General features: G+C 38.3%; 1 protein-coding gene across 1 annotated transcript in view; it reads right to left on the bottom strand.

Moving 5' to 3' along the window:
- The window catches only part of LOC135211516 (uncharacterized), a 629,390-nt gene that overhangs the window by 92,872 nt on the left and 516,437 nt on the right, over nucleotides 1–20,081 (bottom strand). Inside the window, 1 exon segment of the mRNA XM_064244821.1 lies at nucleotides 12,383–12,418. Coding sequence (XP_064100891.1) covers nucleotides 12,383–12,418 — 36 coding nt within the window.

Here is a 20,081-nt window from a genome sequence, read left to right on the forward strand (position 1 = left end):
AAAATATCTTCCAGTCTTCCGCTAGGTAAACACTCGGAAATATTTAGCCAATCACCATTTTATCATTCTAAACTCAATCCAGAACGAAATATCGAATATGAATAAAGCATTACCGAAAGGATTGGTAAGACAAGTGACTACTCGTCTGTTCAGAGTGAAGGTGACATACGGCACTGTAGGAATTATATGGAAAAATCTTGACTTCACAAGTAAGATGGAAGAAGGGCTGACAGGAAAGAGTACCGTGGCTTTATAAAAGGAAGAATTGTGTGATACAGGTATGTGAGAGATTTGAATGAAAGGGGGGAAAAGCTGTGTACAGGTATATCATACTTGGACTACCAAAACGCTCACAAAGAATCCATTCAGGATGGAGTGCTGAGAGAAGTCAGAGAATAGAATAGAATATAGAATTTAGGCCAAAGGCCAAGCTCTGCGAGGGAAATTGAAGGTAAGGTTTGAAAGGTGAACAGGAGGAAAACGGAATGGGCAGTAGACTTAGATGCGAATTTTCTGAATTACAAAAGTGAATAGTAAGTGGAGTATGGAATTGTTGATGGTTGCAGATAATACAGAACTGACAGGGGAAAGTGACAAGAAAGTGCAGAAACCAGTGAAAGACTTTGCAAGTTGAGAGTAAACACAAGCAAGAGTTCAGTTATGAGTGTAAAAGGAAATGAAGATGGAGCAATGAATGTTACTATTAATGGTCGGAAAATGGAAGCAGTTGGTTTACGCAAGTACTTGGCGATAAAAATCAAAGCTGGATATGATGGGAGAAGTGGTGAGTCACTGAATAAGTGAAGCAAGAAGGTGGAAGGGTGCGTGCAAAAGACTGGGATTACACCTCTGAGCGTCTCAACGCTAACGTGGAATATATGAAAGAACTGTTGAGCTAACACTCCTTCAAGAAGTGAAGTATCTGAAGTATTTGAAGTATCAGGGTTGAATGTGAACGAAAGAAGAAGGTTGTACATTTTTAGGCGAGTTTTTGTTTATTACGAACTGGTGCGATGAAAAATGTGGATATACACAGGATTGGTTAAAAAAAGACTGGCGTAGGTAAAAGGATGCATCACTATGTTTTGAGATGGTTTGGTCACATGAAAAGAATTAAGAGCCAGAGTTTGTTGAAAAGTGTATCATTTGGAAGTGACAAGAGGAATGACCTTAATATCCAGGATATGTAATTGCGTGGGCAAAATTGGAGGGGAATGGCTTTGTCTGTGTAGGGGAGTTTGGCCTACACCATGCTGGGGAGCATTCTGTGTAGGTGTATGAGGCGGCGTTATGTTGTATTTTCTTTTTCTCTGCTAGAAAAGATATATATATATATATATATATATATATATATATATATATATATATATATATATATATATATATATATATATAGACGTATATATGTGTGTGTGTGTGTAATAAATATTATATATATATATATATATATATATATATATATATATATATATATATATATCTATATATATATATATATATATATATATATATTTATATGCATATATATATATTTATATAATATTCATATGTACGTGCAGATCTAAATACCACAAGACCCCCAGCGAATTTATTACAAGCGAATATGAGAGACTCGATCAATATTGTGTTCGTTCACCAATAGCTGTCCATAGTCGAGGCATACACTTTTTATGAACGTATCCGACCATGATTAGCACTGGCTATTAATCCTGAACTGATGAATGATACGGAAGAAGGCATTTGCGTGACGTTCCCAGTAAACACGCGAAGGAAGCATAAATGTTCACGCATTGCCTTCCCCTGAACATATACGGAAACCTAAACAAGCGAGAATGCGAACATGCGTTGTTTCTCATGCGAACGCAGTCAGCGACACGCTGCTTAAAGCCCAGGTATTAAGTTCTATCCAGCTTTGATTTCAAGGGGACACGAAAGAAAGGACCTCTGAGACGCCTCTCAGACATTGGTCGGTTATAGAATAAAGCAAAGCGGGATGCAAGTAGCCAATTCTAATTTATTAGCTGAATAGACTTTCAATTTTCCTTCATTTTAATAAAGTTGAATGTCATCCGTTTCGCCATTATTGGTGTTACGTTCGAGTTGTATGGTATTATTACTTTTTTATAACAGCCTTTTCCGGGAAGCGCAGTAAAAAAAATGAAAAAAAAATAAAAAAACGGCCAAGTTCTTGTGATATCATCACTCAACGCCTTTCGATCAGATACAGAACAGCTGCAGGGACCTCGTATCTCCACCCTAAGTGACTGGAATCATCAAGTTACCGGAGCTGATAACTAGGTAAACTTCATCAAGACGTCATTAACGCAGCGTTTCAGGCCGCTATTTAAAGATAATTGTGGTATTTACTTAGGAGAGACCTCAGCCGTGAGGATGTTGGGAATTCTTTTTTTAAGAATTACTTCTAAATAGTTTAAAATAGTGCTACAATCAATTGCTTTTCCTAAAGAGCGCTACTATCAACTGTTTTTTTTTTTTTTTTCATCTAATCACAAAAGACTGGCTACTACAAAATACAAGAGCTTAAACCTTTTACAAAATATTCGAAATGCCGCTGAGTTACAGATTTCGAAAATCTCTTAAAACGCCAGTTTCACAAAATCAAACTTGCTTTAGTAACGTTGAAAGGATAATACACATTATGGAGAGAGGTTTTTCCACCGCCGTATTGCAGACGCCAGCAACCAACAAATTTTATACTACAATAGATTACAAATTTATGAATTGTTTGACTAAGCATATATGATTATTGTTGCTTAACTTCAAGTTCTTGAACGCGTTATAACAGAAAACGTCCGCAAAAACGTTCGAACTTTAATTCAAGCACAAAAGCGTCCGATAACTGAATTAGCATTAACGAAAGAACTTTCAAATTCAAGTACAGCGCAAAAGCGTTCCACTTTTTGAGTTGGTGTGTTATTCATTGCGTAACTTTGTAAATTATGCGTCGACTAATGGTGTATAACTTACCATCACTGCGAATGGCCCAAAAAACCACTTTTCCTGATAGATTTTATCGTTTTAAAATAATTTGCGACTTCTCTCATTGTTTGTTGAAAGAAATACCTTTCAAATAATCCCAAATGAAATTTAAATGCGACCCATACTCAATTGTTTTCGACTTGCTTTTCTAATAATATTCCTTTTACTTTTCTCAGTTTCGCCCTTTCGCAATCTCATTTTTCTTTTTTCTTAATATAATAATATTACTTTTTGCGTGTCTTTTCTTTTCGTTCCTTTTTTTCCACAGCCTACTCCAGTTTCTACTCTCCCTTACCTTCATCTTTTCCCCGGAAGAGTTCCGTGGACCAGGGAAAGTTTCTACCCTTCATAAATTAACGAGAGATGTCAGGAATCTCCGTCAAGACAGAGAGCAGGTCGCGTCTTTCCTAATCTCCTAAAGGATGCTGAAGATGAGGAGGCGATAGAGGAAGAAATGGAGGTGAGAGAGAGAGAGAGAGAGAGAGAGACGTTATGGGAACTGACTTGACTGACTGGTTACAAATTATCCAACACCGATAAGCACTCAACAGGTGGTGGGTGGCACTACCTGAATGTCTGATGGGAACTGTCAACTGGCAAGTCACTCGACATTACCTGTGCGAGGTAGGATGACTAAACGCCAGATCACAAGGTTATTGTGTCAATGGAAAGGTAATTCGTGTAAAAAAGGCTAAATATTCCACCAGATCAAAAGATAGTGATTGTCATAAAAATGTACATAAAATACATGTATTTCGTTTTTAGTTAAAAAGAGATATACTTTTATAATTTCAATTGTTTTAAACAGATGATCTTAGCACGATTTCCTTCAGATCTAGGCATTTGCTATTTCTGTGTGGTGGCTTTCAAGCTAAAAATACAAGGATAAAGCCTGGCTTTATCCTTGTTACAACTCAGGATGATACAGCAGTCGTTGTCAGTGCCATAACTTAACCACACACTTACCACACACACACACACACACACACACCACCTTTGTGGGCTATATCCCGTTCTAACTGACACAAACATGGCATGATGTTTCCACTGTGATGTCTAAAATTATTGCCAACATTCGTCCCATCAAAAAATTCAACACAGAATGTTCTATCTTGATTTCGTGATCCACGTGGAAGGGTGCGCAATGATAAAACAGACCAAGTTGCCCCCAACTGATCGACCAGAACTTCTTGGATGTCAAATGGAGGCAATAAAGAGCTTACATATTTCCAGACATTAAGATAATCCATTTGAATATCAATCTAAAGATAGAAAACTATTAATCAAACCAACGGAACTTCGTCACTATCTCATACGGCCTCTGAAACCAGGCAATCGTCTTTAGACGCACTTTTTAAAATTACTTCATTCTCTGTTACCTCTCACCAAATATTATTTTTATTCAAGGCATATTAGGAAGACAATATAAAAACAAAGAGTTTCGGACAGGGCATATAGATATGGATTTTTTTCAATTGTTTCTTTTCCTTTAACTCGATATATTTTAGTCTGCCTTGTAGAGAAGTTGATTTGAAAACACTTCCATCATGGAGAAATGAACAAGAACCCTGGATTTTAGAATATGTACTGATGAGAGTGAAACTCCATTTTTAAACCTTGATAGCCGAACATTCCCGCTGTGCATTACATAAACATTTTTCCAATGTCAGACTTTGTTCGTTATCTGTCCTGTGCGATCTAATGTTATTTCCATGTCTTGTCAGTCAGTATAAGCTTCTTCTAAATGGTACTTTAGATGGAGATTGGCCTAAAATTTTCCAGATGAATAATAATGATAATTAACTGCTGACTTCAATTTCAAAATATGCAGTTGGAATGAATGACATAAAACGAGTGCGATAGTAATAAGAGACATAACATTTCTAACTATAGGCTATTTAAGCTATTTCTGGCCGGTATCCACTACCTCAGCCCCTCCATTTTACTCCGTAATGGTGTTTCGTCCTTTCTCCAAAACCTCGTCCCTCACTCTAACTATACTATCCTCACCACTTTCTCTCTCTCTCTTCATTCTCTTCTTTTTATTGCCAATTACATGATCTCTTTCCGAATGTCGTCATTACTATCCGTTATGTTACTTCATATGTGCTGGAGAACCGTTCCTTATCGCACAGCATTTTTTCTGTCTTTTTAAATGTTTCGTCTTTACCATCCACAGTAATCCCTTTTACGTTTCATCGCTTATCCTCAGCGTTTTCTTGCTCGTTCGACGGAACAGATGATAAACATTGCTGTTGTTTATCAACAGCTTCAAATTATCTTCTGTCTCACTGCGAATTTCACCAATGCAGTTAGATTTCGTCTGAAGGTTGAAACTGTCCATTAAAAAGGTGCACTGGAATTAGACTCAAGGCCCGTTTTCCCCCTTGTTTGCATATAGTTATTTATTTATTTATATTACGATTCAACTAAATTTAAAAGGAAAAAAATCCTGCAATATTTACTGCCTCAGTTCCATCTCACATGAAAATCTTTCTTTCCTTCAATATGACGGGACAAGTCAGTATTTCTTAAATAGCATCGCGCTATTACATTTACCTCACCAAAGTTGAGAGAGAGAGAGAGAGAGAGAGAGAGAGAGAGAGAGAGAGAGAGAGAGAGAGAGAGAGAGGATGGGGGGATCTTTTTTCAAGTTCTGATAACATGAGACTACTCCCGGTCAATTGTCAAAGCCCACCGAAAGCACCTTCATCATAAATAAGCAACGACCCTGAATAGAGAAACTGGCTCGGCAGCAGCTGACTGAAAAGTCCCCAACTCACAACAGACACAAACACAAACACACAACCAAAGGTTACGGTGCAAATTCGGTTCGGGCTTCCCGCTGTTACAACACCACACCAAGCGACCGAACACCATTGCACAACAGGGACTCTGCAGTACATCAGTTTTGGAGAGAATAATAGGAAAAATTGGCAAAACAGCAATTTCAAGCTTTTAAAGTGCAAAAAGGGAAAGACCCGTATGTACTCATATGAGATCAAAGGCGGGCAGGAAGAGGAGGAAGAGGGTAAGGTACGGGGGCATCAAGGGCAGCAAAATCAATAACGCCGACTGGCTCAAATCCACTTTATATGGGGTTTATGGATGTCTCCCCTACACCGCCACCACCTCCACCACCCGCCGTCCACCCAGCTTCCCATAGACCTCCTCCTCCTCCTCTCCTCTTCAATTGGCTGATTTTTTTTTTCTGAGGGGGAGAGGCGCCCCCCTTCTGATGGCAATATTTTCGTGCGGCACAGTAATGACGGCCCAGCGGAAAGACAAATGGACGTTTCAGGTAGCACCAGCTCGCAATAATCCCTCCCGTTCTCCCTTCAGCCAGAAGAGAGAGAGAGAGAGAGAGAGAGAGAGAGAGAGAATTTCAAAGGAAAGGGCAACAGAGAGATTGAGGGTGTAGAGGGAGGGGGAGGGGGGGGGCGGACAAACGAGCGAGTTCCAGGTGACCCAAGAGCGATGCTTTCCACTCGGTAGCAGCAGCAGCATCTCTGGAACTCACCTGTACGTTGCATCCACAAGAGTGATTATATGTACACTTGGACGCTTTGGTCAATTAGTGAAGGTGTGTTCATTTTATGGTACATATTTACGAGCTAAAATTCATGGAATATAACTCTAGAAGATACCAACTCAATCATAATATATCTTAGTTTAAAATTATTTTTTCACATTTTTCGACTATAACTGGGCATTATAATTATAATTACGTACTGACGTAAATTTCTAGTTTCTTTTCATATTTAATTTTTTTTACTTATAGTTTTTTAAGCTATATTTTTTCAAACTTCACACATGCATGCATACTGTATAATTTTATAACTTAAATATATATCCTATATTGTTCATAAGCTATTTCATACTAGCTTCAAGATTACAGGCAAAGTATCTGACATCGAAATACATTCAAGCTTGTTCACGCTGATAGATTCCAATGCATTATTCATGAAAGTTGTGTATTTTGGGAACCAGGGAACTAAATGCTTAATGATGCTATTTTTTTTTCTGCCAATCTGAAGCAGCAATTATTAAGCAATAGCGAAATTGTTGGCAAGTCTCTTTTCTTATTTGCCAAGTTTCACTTTGTTGACTCCGCGTGTAACAATGCCTTCCTAGCTCGTTAACTCCCGAACGAGTGGACCTCAATTTTTTACAGGATCAATGAGCATCACAGCAAGAGCTGCATATAGTGTTTTGTTTCACAGCAAGAGCTGTATATAGTGTTTTGTTTCACAGCAAGAGCTGCATATAGTGTTTTGTTTCACAGCAAGAGCTGCATATAGTGTTTTGTTTCACAGCAAGAGCTGCGTATAGTAGTTGTTTTTTTCACAGCAAGAGCTGCATATAGTGTTTTGGGTTTCACAGCAAGAGCTGCGTATGAGTGTTTTGTTTTCAACAATCAGAGCCTGCTATAGTGTTTTTGTTTTCACAGCAAGAGCTGCGTATAGTGGTTTTGTTTCGTGCGATAGTGTTTTGTTTCACAGCAAGGAGCTGCGTATAGTGTTTTGTTTCGAGCAAGAGCTGCGTATAGTGGTTTTTGTTTCAACAGCAAGAGAGCTGCGTATATATTTTGGTTTCACACAAGAGCCTCGCGTATATGTTTTGTTTACCGCAAAAGTGCTTGCATCTAGTGTTTGTTTTCACACAGCAGAGCTCTGCATATATGTTTTGTTTCACAGCAAGAGCTGCATATAGAGTTTTGAGCTGCATATAGTGTTTTGTTTCACAGCAAGAGCTGCATATAGTGTTTTGTTTCACAGCAAGAGCTGCGTATAGTGTTTTGTTTCACAGCAAGAGCTGCGTATAGTGTTTTGTTTCGCTGCGATAGTGTTTTGTTTCACAGCAAGAGCTGCGTATAGTGTTTTGTTTCACAGCAAGAGCTGCGTATAGTGTTTTGTTTCACAGCAAGAGCTGCGTATAGTATTTTGTTTCACAGCAAGAGCTGCGTATAGTGTTTTGTTTCACAGCAAGAGCTGCATATAGTGTTTTGTTTCACAGCAAGAGCTGCGTATAGTGTTTTGTTTCACAGCAAGAGCTGCGTATAGTGTTTTGTTTCACAGCAAGAGCTGCGTATAGTGTTTTGTTTCACAGCAAGAGCTGCGTATAGTGTTTTGTTTCACAGCAAGAGCTGCGTATAGTGCTTTCTTTCGCTGCGTATAGTGTTTTGTTTCACAGCAAGAGCTGCGTATAGTGTTTTGTTTCACAGCAAGAGCTGCATATAGTTTTTTGTTTTGTTTTTCACAGCAAAGAGCTGCATTAGTGTTTTGGGTTTCAGCAAAAGAGCTGCATATAGTTTTGTTTTTGTTTTCACAGCAAGAGCTGCATATAGTGTTTTGTTTCACAGCAAGAGCTGCATATAGTGTTTTTTGTTTCACACACGAGCTGCATTCATAGTGTTTTTGTTTCACAGCAATAGCGGGTATATAGTGTTTTTGTTTCACAAGCAAGAGCTGCATATATGTGTTTTTGTTTTCACAGCAAGAGCTGCATATAGTTTTTTTGTTTCACAGCACGAGCTGCATATAGTGTTTTGTTTCACAGCAAGAGCTGCGTAAGTTTTGTTTTTTGAGCTGCATAAGAGTGTTTTGTTTCCAGCAAGAGCTGCGTAATAGTTGTTTTTGTTTCACAGCAAGAGCTGCATATAGTTTTTTGTTTCACAGAACAAGAGCTGCGTATAGTGTTTTTGTTTCAACAGCGAGCTGTAATAGTGTTTTGTTTCACAGCAAGAGCTGCATATAGTGTTTTGTTTCACAGCAAGAGCTGCATATAGTGTTTTGTTTCACAGCAAGAGCTGCGTATAGTGTTTTGAGCTGCATAGAGTGTTTTGTTTCACAGCAAGAGCTGCATATAGAGTTTTGAGCTGCATATAACGTTTGTTTTTGTTTCAACAACAGAGCTGCATATAGTGTTTTGTTTCACAGCAAGAGCTGCGTATAGTGTTTTGTTTCACAGCAAGGAGCTGCGTTAATAGTTTTGAGCTGCAATATAGTGTTTTGTTTCACAGCAAGAGCTGCATATAGAGAATTTTGAAGCTGCTAAATAGTGTTTTGTATTTCAACCACAAGAGCTGCTATAGGGTTTTGTTTCACAGCAAGAGCTGCGTACAGTGTTTTGTTTCACAGCAAAGAGCTGCCGTATAGTGTTTTGTTTCACAGCAAGAAGCTTGCATTTAGGTTTTTTTTCACAGCAAGAGCTGCATTTAGAGTGTTTTATTTCAACAGCAAAGCTGCAATATAGGTGTTTTGTTTTCACAGTAAGACACTAGGAGTGTTTTGTTTCACAGCAAGGAAAAGCTGCATATAGTGTTTTTGTTTCACATCAGACAGCGTAATAGTGTTTTTTTTCACAGCAAGAGCTGCATATAGTGTTTTGTTTCACAAAAGCCAAGAGCCTGCATATAGTGTTTTGTTTTCACAGCAAGAGCTGCATATAGTTGTTTTTGGTTTGCACAGCAAAAGCTGCATATAAGTGTTTTGTTTCACAGACAAGAGCTGCATATAGAGGTTTTGTTTTTTTTTCACTAGCAAGAAGCGCATATAGTGGAGTTTTTCACAAAGCAAAAGCTGCATATAGTGTTTTTGTTTCACAGCAATAGCTGCATATATGTTTTGTTTTCACAGCAAGAGCTGCATATAGTGTTTTGGTTCACAGCACCGAGCTGCTATAGTTGTTTTGTTTTCACGAAAACAAGAGCTTTGCCATCTAGTGTTTTTTTCACAGCAAAAGCTGCATATAGTGTTTTTTGTTTCACGAGCAAGAAAGCTGCATATAGTGTTTTGTTTCACAGCCAAGAGCTGCATATAGTGTTTTGTTCACATCAAAAGCGCATATGGAGGTGTTTTGTTTTCACAGCAAGAGGCTGCATATATGTGTTGTTTTCCACAAAAGCAAAAGCTTGCCTGAATAGTGTTTTTGTTTTCACAGCAGAGCTGGCCATATAGTGTTTTTGGGTTTCACAGCTTTAAGAGCTGCCAATAAATTTAGTGGTTTTGTTTTCAACAGCAAAGAAGCTTTTGCAATTGATAAGTGTTTTGTTTTCACAGCAAGAAAAGCCTGCAATAATAGCTGTTTTGTCCACAGCAGGCTGCAAATTATAGTTTTTTGTTTGTTTCACAGCAAGAGCTGTATATAGTGTTGCAAACCAGAGCGGTTGGAAGCCTTGGATTTGAGAAATACTTCAGCGAATCCAGACACCGGACTAGCACTAACATCTGTCAACAGATGCTTTCAGATTTCTTTTTCAGCTCAGTAACATTGAAAATCATGTCAAACAGAAACGAATTGACGGCTTTAAACGAAAATAATAATAAACAAATAAGCAATTTCAGATAAACTGTCAATAAGATACACTAAGTGTGTTGCAATAAAATGGGAAAAAAATTGTAATGAACAATCCGGTATCCAGATAACATGGCTGGGAGGTTCGAGTTCAACATATCAAAGAGGTGCAACGCAAAACCAATATCAATTACATACACACACACCTCACTAATTCTGTCAATCACACCCAACACAAACATGGACAAACATTCTCTCTCATAATACAAGCACACACACACACACACACACACACACACACACACATATATATATATATATATATATATATATATATATATATCTATATATATTATATATAATATAATATATATATATATATATACTTAGTTTAAAAAATTTTTATATTGAATTTCACTTTGGGCGCGGTGATCAGATGGCTAAATGGATCTACAAATTCTGAGCGTCGAATGAATAATAAATTGTAAATGGATAAGTGCATCAAAAGCCTTATTTAATTTATAAATAAGATTTCTTCAATGCACTATGTGAAGATCTGGTATTTTACGGTTAAAATATCATCACGTTTTGTTGTTATTGGCCCGATTAGTTAAAAAGTTCACAAAATCAATCAACACAAGTTATGAGGAAGCTCTTAACACTACTGATCCGAGACAATCATATCAAGACTGAGCATCTTAGATTTAAAGGGAAGGGCACAAAAGCAATAACTCTGGTCAATATGTAAAATTTGAATTATAACGATTACTTAATCAATTTTGTTAGATCCAGGCGAGTACTGTAGTTGGTTCTTGGTCTTAGAGTTATTGTGGAAAACGAAAGAAGACCACAATCCTTTCAAACGCATTTGAAACCTCTTTTGTCTTTTACAATAATCCAAGTACTGAAAGTATGGACTACTAAAATATTTGGCATGTGTTATAAGTTCTAATACTTACAGTAGTTATGCGGTTCTCTTTTAATAATAAAAAAAAAAAAAAGTTCCGGGAAGGTTAGCGAAGAGGTGATAAAGGCTACTTCTTCGGTTCCAATAATTTTCGCCCCCCGTTCATCTTCGCCTTCAGGACGAAGGAAGAGCTGCTTCGCGAAACAATAATACCATTTCAGCCGCGAAGAGCTTCTTCGTCGAAGATGTCAGTTTAAAAATACGGTGAGTTCCAAGCACGATGCCACATCTGATATACAACATTAAACGTTACTGCATGCAACCACGAAGACTCCTCGTTAAATTCAAAATGTACAAACATACACATAAATTGGTTAATAACACGAGAGAATGCATTTCTAATTAAACATACGTGAACACTGATAAACTACGGAGCCTTAGAACAAACGCGTCTGCAGTTTACAAGAAAATGCTTGCAAATGATGAGAGAGAGAGAGAGAGAGAGACAAGCGATATACATACCATCGGAAATAGACTTATTTCCCCTCAAATATGTTTATACACCAACCGAGAACAAATTCAAACGAAACCACAAACACCGATCAACAAATACATCAATAAAACGACACTGAAACATGTTTGGGAAAGAACGGACTCCGGTCACAGAATGCACGATACGAAAATAGCATCACAACTGAAGTCAAAATTGAACAGGGAGGACATTTTTAACTCTACTCTCTTACATGCTGTAAAAGTAACGATGAAAATGCTTCAAAACGACAGGAAGAAGCTCAAAAATGCATCTCAACACACAAAAATGAACATCGAGAAACAAAAAAAGATATTAAAAAGGGCAATAAAAGGGAGCGTATGAAAAATTTTCGGGCAGCAACTTATCGAGGATTGGTAAATAGGGGGTGGGGGAGGGCGGGAAGGATGGGAAGGTGTGAGGAAGGAGGGGAGGAGGTGAAACCCGGGTTGTGGGGGGAGGGGTATATGCCACATCAACAAAGGAGTCTTAATTAGAAATGGTCTCCGTCAATGGCGGGGATAATTTTATTTATATTTTTTCCACCGATGCGAAGGGAAAAAAGGCGGGATGGGAGGGGGGTAGAGAAAGGGGCAAGGGGGTTCCATTTTTATATATATACTATATTTCCATGCTCGTGCCATACATACCCGATACGGATCCGACACTCCTTCCTCCTCGGCTAGCTATATGGGGGGTACAAGGGGGAGGGGGCCATCCTGTTAAATTTATTGACACTGGCTGCCCAGATTTATTGAGTTAAAAAAATTCAAGATCACAGCTCATGAGGAAAATTGACTTAGGGACTTTGTAAAATTAGAAAACAAGTTCACACTTCATTTTATGGAAATATTCATGTCATTTTATAATCATGTTGTAATAAGCACTATACTTCTACAGCAATCTAACCTGAAAAAACAATGTTGATAACGGTAGCCTTATCCAATCATGCCATTTTGTTTTAAATATCCGTTATACAGAAACTGGCATACATTCACAAGCTTAACATAAACATTAGTCTCAACTGCAATACAATCGTTCTGACTTGATATTGGGCTGATTTGGAATCTCACTCAAACTTGAAAAAAGAAACACTGAAAGTTAAAGCTTCTTATTCTCATCACATCAACCTAAAATCATAATGTTATTAAACCCATTATGAACGGAAAAATCCCTCTCCAAACTCATTAGACCTCCTTCAACCTCACCACGCAAAAACCTCGAGCCGTTCCCGGTGTTTTAGCAGATCGGAATAACTTCCCATAATGAGGATCTACAGACAATGTGAACCAAATTTACTACATTTTCCAGTCAATTATGCGAGAATTACATAAAACCTCAAAGTAGCGAAGAGTCAAAACAAATTCGTAACTACGGATGAAGGGAGTTAAAAATTTAAAGACATAGGAATAGGGAAAAGAGAAATGATAGGGGGAATTGCGAGAAAAGTGAAGTACAAATACCTATGTAAAAATAAAACCAAGGGGAATCAAATACCATCCATAGTATATGGAACTCAAATATCTCCCTACTACTCAATTATTCTCGTGATTATTCAAACAAATGATTACCCGTCTCCTTTTCTGGAAGACGTCTGAAAGGATTCGGACTATTTCGAGAACGACGCACTCTTCTGCCTCCAAGAATTTCTCCACGTTCTCCACCCCCCTCTTTTTTCTCAAAGAGGGGGGGGGGGGGAGGAGGAGGAGGAGGAGGAGCAGGAGGGAATGAGACCCCATAAACGGCCCCTTTCTTGTTCGGAAGCCAAATTTCTCTCTCTCTCTAAAAATGAGCTACGGGTTAATCCATCCCCCAACTTATAATGATGGTCAATTCCACAAGACGACCTTTTAACCTTCAGTTATGTCAGCCCCTGCTGAAGGCTATAGCCACGCCTCCCCAATTAGAAACTACCTTGAATACCCTACAGAGCGTTAAACTTGGAAAACGACCTTTTTTTCCACATTACACCTTTAATATAGAAATACTATCAAAAACGTTTTATTTTTCTATCAACCAAGGTGTCCTCTACGTTTCTTTAAAGGCATTTTGTAACCTACGCATCCAAAGCTTCCTTTTCAAAAGGAGAGCGTCGACCTCTTTTTAAAGGAAAGGCAAAATGTTTGTGAATTCTTCTCCTTTCTCAAACACCGGCCCTCTTTTCTCCCCTTGACTACGTGAGCCCGTTTTGAATGAGAACTTGAAGTATATATATATATATATAATATATATATAATATATATATCTATATATATATATATATATATATATATATATATATCAATTCAGCTACAATGTACCCCCCTCCCCGCCCGCCCCACTTTAATATCTAAATTCACTTTACCTCCCCTAATGGATATGATTTTCATATGATGTACCGGTACATATGAAAATATATCATTTGGGAGGTAAAGTGAATTTAGATATTAAAGGACATTTGTAGCTTGAATTGATATATAAATGGATCACGGTTCGATGTGATAATTATTCACATATATATATATATATGCTATACACACTAGGTGCAAGCGTGGTTGATCAAGTCCATACATCTCAGAGGAGTTCATCCATCCTATAGTCCCGAACTTCGAAAACGCGAGCATCACTGTTCAGACGATCTGTATTCCACAGCCGCCACCGTTCCAACGTTTCTGTTGTGAGGTTCCAACAATTCAAACGCCAGCAAAGACTCCATTGTATTTCCTTCCAAGTCTACGTGCAAAAGAGAGAAACTACATAAAACGTATTCCCTTTTTCTTCTCTGGTAAACCTCCTAGTCCAACTGACTTCGACTACTAGGCTGCTTACGGAGTTAAGTATATCTTAGTTTAACCAGACCACTGAGCTGATTAACAGATCTCCTAGGGCTGGCCAGAAGGATTAGATATTTTTACGCGGGCAGGAACCAATTGGTCACCTAGCAACGGGACCTACAGCTTATTGTGGGATCTGTACCACACTACATCGAGAAATGAATTTCTAGCACCAGAAATAAATTCCTCTGATTCCGCGTTGGCCGAGTCGGGATTCGAACTTCGGACCACCGGATTGGCAGTCGAACGCGAAAACCACTCGTCCAGCGAGGAACTACGACTGCTTACAGTCGACTTCCTTTACTGTTCCTGCAGAAGGGTAACTTCGAGCCAATATGATCCACGTCTTGTCTTGTCTTGGCCGCTAAAAGAAAAAGCGGAATCCCGCTAAGCTCTAGGCCTAACATCCATTAGCCCAATCAAACCCCTCCAAGTCCAACGTATATCGTTTCCCATTAATGCAAGAAGTTCATTTAGTATGCATGGGACACATATGATGAAGCATCCCTCAGGTGGTCTGTTCGTCCCTTGAACTTCGTACAATCTCCTCAGGTTATTATCTTTCAGGGATGAGGGAATTGGGGAAACAGCTAATTTGCTTTCATCCAACAAGTTCATCTCATTAACGTGATTTCCATGTGCCCTGATCGAAGAAGTAGAGCGCACCCAATGAGATGGCTTCAGGGAGAGCGGTCAATGGCTTCAAGATCCACACAATGTCTTATTGATTTGCAAAATATTCGAAAATGGACAAATGAAGGAGCAGGTTGATTGTGTCTGGCACTCCCCCCACCCCCCCCAACAAACCAATCTCTCTCTCTCTCTCATATCATCACAACCTCGTGTAATTCTTGAGTTCGTTAAGGGCCCTTCTTAAAAAGGGCTTCAAACGCACATAAACCGGGGATTATGTGTCAAATGCAAACTCGTTAGTTTTTCTTACCCCAAAAAAACTCACCATCTTCATCAGTGAAGTAAAACTATTACAAAAGAAGATTCATTCTGCAAATCGATAGTGGTGAGGCAGTGCGCATATATCCGTCCTTTTTCTTGAGTAATTTTATCTTAATATTAAACAGAAATGTGATTCTTATTTAGAGAAGGAAAAATGCCGAATTCCAAAACACAATATTACTTCCACGGATGCTGAACTACATACAACATTTTTATGTTCATCATTTTAACTGAGTATTTTCTCGACTTTGGTATCAAAGTTCCTTTGGAGATTGGGACTTGAATTTTGTTACGGTATGCTGAGGATTGAGATAGACTCGCCATAAACATTAAAAGTAGATTTGAGCTCAGCTATCCAGTTCGTTACGTCACACTATTCATTCCAGTTGAGAGCAACAATAAACAGGTAAGAGGCCATGAACAGATTACAGTGTATAAGGCTGCCAACCTTATATCCCAAGCTAAGTGGAGAAGATGCTACTTTATTAGCTTGAAACCTGCAGGGTACAGGAACAGCGTAAGGAAGAGACTTATCTGCCATTTCATGGGCATTCCCTCCCACGACCTTTCCCTTGGGACACAATGCACCAATAGCCCAAGTTAATGGCACTCTGCTGCCAACACTGTGAAGGTTGTAGTGCTTACTAAAAACACAGCAGAAAGGAGTGCAACAGGAAATTGAAAACGGAATGATGAAAGGGTTTGCACGTGCAATAAGAGCCTGAAATAAGTTAGGCTAGGTTCTGAAGGTAACTGAGACAGACTAACGAAAGTCTGAACGTGTTCATAACAGTTTTGAAAATCACTGACATGAAAGACAAGAAAGTGGAAAAAATGACAATTAGTATGGTTGCTGGAAGGTAGTTGGAGCTGATTCACACAGGCCTTTTAAAAGTAAGTGTAATGGATAACAGCAAGACAGGAAAAGGGTTTGGCAGACAGAGGACTGCATGAGAGGTCTGTTGTACCAACGCTCCAATATGGAAGTGAAGTGTAAATGCTATATACGAATGTAGAGAAAATGAAGAATCTGTTCATATGAACCACTGAGTAGTGTGCGTGCTTAGATTGGTCGTCCTGAACCACTGATAGTGTGCGTGCTTAGATTGGTCGTCTACACTAGATTTTAGCAGAGCAATATGGTCACATGAAGAGAAGGTAGAAGGTAAACATAGCACTTTCACGATGAGAGCTGAGGAGCGAACTGAATTTACGGATAACTGAAGCACTACTTATGAGCGTTCTATTTTTTTTTTTTTTTTTTTCATCTATCTAACGAGAAAAATCTTCGCATGGGAAGCACCTGGAATTTGCCTGTACTATTTGTTGCGTTGCTGAGGATTCTCGCTTACTGGAAGAATCTAAAAATAGGAAATCAATACATACAAACACGTACACACATGAGTGTGTTTCTTCCTCTTACATCACCAGAAACAGATTGTTTTATCTGGTTTTGACATCTCGACCCTTCAAAAAATTCGTCAGCATCCCACTGGTAGCTAATGCACCCAGGTTTACGTAAATGGGAGTCCGAAGTTTCCGACGAGAAGGACAAAGGGGCCGTTTTCTTTTTAACGTAAATGTTACGCTTAAAGCGACACAGACAGACAGATGAGCACATACTGACAACAAAGCGCAGAGCCCAAGTTCTCTGAACCTTTGGCAAAGGTCGGAGCGGGGACAGGGCAGAATAAAAGACGTAAAAATAGATGCCATCCACCGACTCACCTTTAACGGAACGAATCCCACATTGGGAGAAAGCGGACTTAAAAAATCGTCGATCATTTTTAGGTATTTCGTTCCTCAGATGTCTGGCTGGGCTCTTCTTATAAGTTAGCTCCCTCTTGAAGGATAAAACAGAACTGACGTCCGTCCAAAGATCCCATTAGCTGAATCATTGACTTATCAATGGTCTGAGAAACTGCATGGAAGCCAAGAGCATACTTCCCCACTCACTGGAGGGTGTAGCTCCAAAAGGGCAAAGCCCTTCGGTTTCCCATTAATTCTTAAAGGGTGAAGTTGCAACCCCATGCCCTTTCCTTGACCCCATGCGCCTAATTACAGCTGGGTGAACTACTTGGCATTAGGTGGAGGGCTATCCACGGCCCAAGCACATGTGAGCCAAGTGCTTACACACGCAAAAGTGTTTATTATATATATATATATATATAATATATATATATACATTATAATATATATATATATATATATATATATCTATATATATATATATAGATTATTATTTAATTTATATAAAATAATATAATATATTTATTATATATATCTACTTTTTAATTATTATATATATATATATTATATTTGTCTATTTGCAGATAGGAGAGATGACTTATCTAAGGCGGCGGAAGTGGAGAAGTTGCTGCAAAAGAGAAGCAGTGAGCGCAGACATTTGTAATTGTGAATTTCTTGCCGTTTATTTATTTGTTTGTTCTAGAAGGGAACGGGGCTCTTTGCATGTGCGCGCGTTTCATATCAAATTGCATTCGCTCGCGCTGAAATGTAGGAAGTTTTGATTGAAGACGTCCTTTAGGACAGCAAATAATAAATTCTTGTGTCTGATCTAAATATCATTAATGAGTTTTCATCGAATAACCGACATCGAAATAACAGATGAAATCCGGTACAAGATAGATGTCTTAGCAACTGATAAATTAAATCAAACGAACATTCGTCTTTAATAAAGAACCATAACGTTTTGATACACTACATAAATATCTATATGTTATGCGAGACTAAATTATGAACCCATATAAAATTATCCTAACATCTTAACGAGAGAGAGAGAGAGAGAGAGAGAGAGAGAGAGAGAGATATTCCAGGATATGAACTATGACTGCAGTGCCATCAAGAAATCTCCTTCAACCTCCTTTTGCTACAGATTCCGGAAAATCTGACGAGTATCGATTGCAAAATGGCGAAGTTACTGCAATAAACAAGATCCAAGGGATAGGTACATCTGTCTTTCATATTTTGCCTTATCAACTGTTGTACTCCCGTCCCACGTTGCAATTTTCAAAGACCATCACGTTATCTACTCTAAACCTTTCATAAGACTGGGAAATACAGCAATATGGTCTAGGTAAATATCACGCTAACCTACTGTGCGTCGGTTCGAATCCATTCCCCATGTTGAGCCAAGGATTGAAGTTATAAACTTATGCAACAAAGGGCCGAGAAATTACGGAGTTAAGAGATCACTGTTGATATTAACACGCGCATACAGACTGACATATAATCAAATTCATATAAATATATATATATTTATAATATATATATATATATATATATATATATATATAAGTATAACTGAATCACGAAAAGTTAGGAACGTGATAATCCATAAGGACGTGGAAACGTCGAAAGGTCTCGCAGTTACTCCATCGTTTATTTTTCCTTCGTGGCATATATCTTTTATATATATATATATATATATATATATATATATATATATATATTATATATATATAATGCTAATAATTGTCAAAATTTCACATAAGGCAGTTCTTTAGTCTTCTTTTCAGAAAAAGAAAAATGGAGACAAATGAAGCAGGAACTGCAAAAACCCAACTGCAGTCTGGTTCCACAACACGCACACTTTCTTCTTCGGCAGAAAAACTCCAGAGAGTAAAAACTACAGAACCAAGATGTTCTGCATCCGAGAGGAAAATGCTTCTCTTCATAAAAGAAAAAGAAATGCAGGTGTATTTCTCAAAGTAAAAATGGAATGATTTTACCAAGGCTTCATCCTACGAACAATAAGGAGGAACTTATTATTATTAATAAGTCAAGTTCTAGAACATACAAGATCCTTCTCTTGTAGTTTTTTGAAGTAGGATAAAAATATGAAAATAATTCTATATTTTTAAGCTACTTCAAACGGGCACATAAAAATAATAATTATTATTAACATTATCATTCGTTTATTCATTACTTCAGAAACTGACTGATCGTAACAACACAGTCGTTGCTACAACAAAGGTCGCTGCGATAACTGGAGACTGAAATTTAGCCAAGTAAGGAACAAGTGAGACCAAAACGAGCAGACAACAAGTAAAAAGAGTGGAAACTGGTTCTATTCTATCAAACAAGGATGCATGTGTCGCCTCGATGGAAGTGCATGAGCTATTTGCAAGACAATATCGATCTTCTATCAGGAGAGAGAGAGAGAGAGAGAGAGAGAGAGAGAGAGAGAGAGAGAGAGAGAGAGAGAGAGAGAGAGAGAGAGAGAGAGAGAGAGAGAAAGTTGCTACTAAAACGTGAGATATCAGGATGGAGAAAAGTCACTCGCCCCAACCCCGATGAAATTTGCAATGACAATGCAAAATATAAATTGTAAAAGTATTAATCAGTACAACAGACCCAGAAGAATTCTGACCATGGCACAACATTTCTCATAAAAAAGGAGAGAGAGAGAGAGAGAGAGAGAGAGAGAGAGAGAGAGAGAGAGATACGCGACTGGCAGGGGGTTTGTCCTGCCGGGATTAGCGCGTGCTCCAGTCCGCTTGGGTATTGCCCATACACGCAGAGGACTTGCTTTACGCATATTTTGAGAAGGCAGAGTTAA

This window comes from Macrobrachium nipponense, chromosome 4 (genome assembly GCF_015104395.2).
Source record: "Macrobrachium nipponense isolate FS-2020 chromosome 4, ASM1510439v2, whole genome shotgun sequence".
NCBI lineage: Eukaryota > Metazoa > Arthropoda > Malacostraca > Decapoda > Palaemonidae > Macrobrachium > Macrobrachium nipponense.